Source organism: Coregonus clupeaformis, chromosome 8 (assembly GCF_020615455.1).
Source record: "Coregonus clupeaformis isolate EN_2021a chromosome 8, ASM2061545v1, whole genome shotgun sequence".
Lineage (NCBI taxonomy): Eukaryota > Metazoa > Chordata > Actinopteri > Salmoniformes > Salmonidae > Coregonus > Coregonus clupeaformis.
The window spans coordinates 40,477,601-40,480,636 of NC_059199.1; the positions used below are offsets into that span (position 1 = coordinate 40,477,601).

General features: G+C 46.1%; 1 protein-coding gene across 1 annotated transcript in view; it reads right to left on the reverse strand.

Moving 5' to 3' along the window:
* The window catches only part of LOC121572030 (collagen alpha-2(IX) chain-like), a 32,091-nt gene extending 29,984 nt beyond the window's left edge, over positions 1-2,107 (reverse strand). The window contains exons 1-2 of the mRNA XM_041883885.2: positions 1,834-2,107; positions 144-218 (exon numbers count right to left, since the gene is read on the reverse strand). Coding sequence (XP_041739819.1) covers positions 144-218; positions 1,834-1,905 — 147 coding nt within the window. The 5' untranslated portion in view covers positions 1,906-2,107. The remainder of the gene's footprint in view (positions 1-143; positions 219-1,833) is intronic.
* Between the last annotated feature and the right edge of the window lie 929 nt (positions 2,108-3,036).

The following is a 3,036-nucleotide window of genomic DNA, read 5'->3' on the forward strand; positions in this document are numbered from 1 at the left end:
ACAGAGCTCTTTTGTGCCGCTGTGTTTTCGTTCCGTCCGCCCGCTGGTGGTACAACCGCATTACTACCAGAGCGCTCCATTAGGTACAATGCCCGTCTTTGTGACAACCTGTTGGCGCTGGGCAAGGCGGAGGGGATACTCACATCAATGCCATCGGACCCGGGGGTGCCAGAGGGGCCAGGCGGGCCGGGAATGCCTTGAGGTCCTGGAGGCCCGCTCTGGAAGAAATGAGAACAAAATGGAAGGTTTAGAAATGTGCAGAGGTTTTGTAGAGAATTATTTGGGCTTAGAATGTTTCACTTCTTGGTATTCATCCAATTGAATACCTGTTGTTTTCATACTGTCGAGAACATGTGGAATACGTTTTGGGATTTTTGTGCCATTTTATTGTAAGCCTTTTGATAATGGAGACATGGCTAGTTTTGGAGCAGGTGCTTTTTGAACCACTGAAATAATTTCAATGTTTGGATATGCCTAATTGATAGAGGCACAACAATGTGAGGAAATCACACATTATCAAGTGTCATCATATTTCAATAAAATTTAATGTGAATAAAATCCTATAAACAAGAACAAAGCATCATAATCCCAAAATAAATGAATCACCTAGAAACATCACCCATAACCCTCACATTTTGACATAAATCATGTAACGCCAATTCAAATCCAATACCACTGGTAGCCTATATGGAACGATTTAAAAACATTTATAAAATGAACTATCCGGAGCTCATGAGAAAAAATAGGACTGATGAATGAGGTTCTCTTTTCTGATATGGAAGTGAAAATAATCCCACATCCTGTATTGACCCCACATCCTGTATTGACCCCACATCCTGTATTGATCCCACATCCTGTATTGATCCCACATCCTGTATTGATCCCACATCCTGTATTTGTCATGAGGCTGGGAATGTTTACCAAGACCCTCCCCCATCCCATCCCCTTCTTTTGGGAATGCAGCTTTTTTCAATCGATTTCAATCCTTTTCAACCAGTCACAACACAGAATCCTCATACAGTGCCAATCTTTCACAATTTTTTTGAGGAATTCCACACAATGATCCTGTTTGTTCAGACACATCCACTGGTAATTTTCTGTTGGATAGCAGGTGCGTGTGATTTGTTGGAGGGTGTCATCAGGGCCGTCATTCCGTGTGTGTGTGTGTGTTTGAATAGTGGGCTTCGCAGTAAAGCGACTGGGTGTCTTGAATACACAGCCTGTGTTTCTGTATATCCACATTCTTGTGTGTGTCCAGCCGAATTCTAGTGTCAGGGCCGCTCTGTCGAATCTATCCCTCTAGGGCTCTCTCCTGAATCTCCTTTTTGGCAAAAATTGTAAATCGGTCCATGTTTTGTATCCACTCCAATTGTTCTTTAGGGATAACCATCCATATAAAAAAGGAGACGTTTCCATTCTTCATCCGTATTCAGGAAGAATCGTCGTCCACAGAATCAAGGGCCATAGTCCAAAGTGGGAAGATACATGTATGTACAATACCACATTCCACAACACACACAGTACACAGCTGATCTTCATCCTGCTCTAGACTCATCATTACAATGACGATGACAATGATGAAACACAAGCTCTGAAACACTATTTTGATCGTTTATTCTTCTGAAACAACCCAATTCCAAAATGTTGTTTTCCAACCACCACTAGCCAGTGTGACAACAAAACCATAGCAAGCACAGCAGTTCCCCTAGCAGCCCCCTTTTACCTCCACCCCTAGTCCCTTTCTCCAGGAGACCCCTCTCCCACCATACCCCAGCCAGCCAGAGCCACCCTAATGTGGGTACAGTCCTAACCTCCCCTGTCCAGTCCACTCACCACTTGGGCCAGAGCCAGGCAAAGAGTCTGCAGGATGACCCAGCTCTTCAACACAGCTGAGAGTCCAGACATGATCCCTCTCTCTCTCCTCAGCACTAAATCCTCTCTGCTCTCGCTTTCTCCCTCTCTCCCCTGTCCTCTCCTTCAAGCCGGGGACAGAAACAGTAGGGAATCCAAAGGGGGATATGCGCAGCCCCAAGAATTCCACCCAGGAAAAGTGGTGTGGAGGAATGGTTGGATGGAGGGATGGGTGGGTGGGTGGAATGAGAGAGAGGTGTAACCCAGCCCTACAGCCTGCCCCAGTGAACATAAGACCCCCTACACAAACAGAGAGACACACACTGAAACATACACACCACACACACACACACACACACAGAGAGAGACACACACACACACGGAGAGAGACACACCAAGGCACACACATACACCTCACAGCTCATTACCATGGTGGGTGGGGGATGACACTGCTGCACTCATGAATAATGTATCCCCATAGGCAGGTTCCCACAAGCTCATTGGACAAACACAGCCGCTGCTCATGAATATGCACAGCCAGGTTCCCACATGCTGATTGGACACAGCTGCTACCTAGCAGAAAGGGAGTTCCTGAGTGACTGAAACTTGAGTGTTATGTCCCAACCTACAGTAACTCTCCCCCCATAAGCAATATCGTAGTAGCTCCACCTTGCCTCCTGATAGGCTTGCTTGAATTTCTGCCATATTGCTTACATCTATCCACTTCTTTCAGATCTACAGTGCTTAGGGGATAGGAGCTAGGGGTTGTTTCTGGACAGGGTTAATGCCATTCAAAGATCTCTCTCGCGCTCTATTTGTGTTGTGTGTGTGTGTGTGTGTGTGTGTGTGTGTGCGTGTGTGTGTGTGTGTGTGTGCGTATGTTCTGCCCTATGGCAGCCTTTCACATAGGAGTGTCACGTCTCTCACTATTTTCTCAGTGAGTTTTCTCTGCGATAGACTGACCGAATGCGCGCATTCGAGCAGATCACTTTGTCAAGTCGGTGACCAACACCTTCCCAAGTGTGTTGCATTATGGGGATTTGTCCGACTTGTGCCTACATGACGACTGCATGAACTTTATAAAAACCATGTGATCAAAGGTCATGAAGTTTGACTGCAGTCGACTGCACATTTCTGCAGTTCCTCTTCACCGATTTCGTGACTGAAATACGAACCAACTCATGT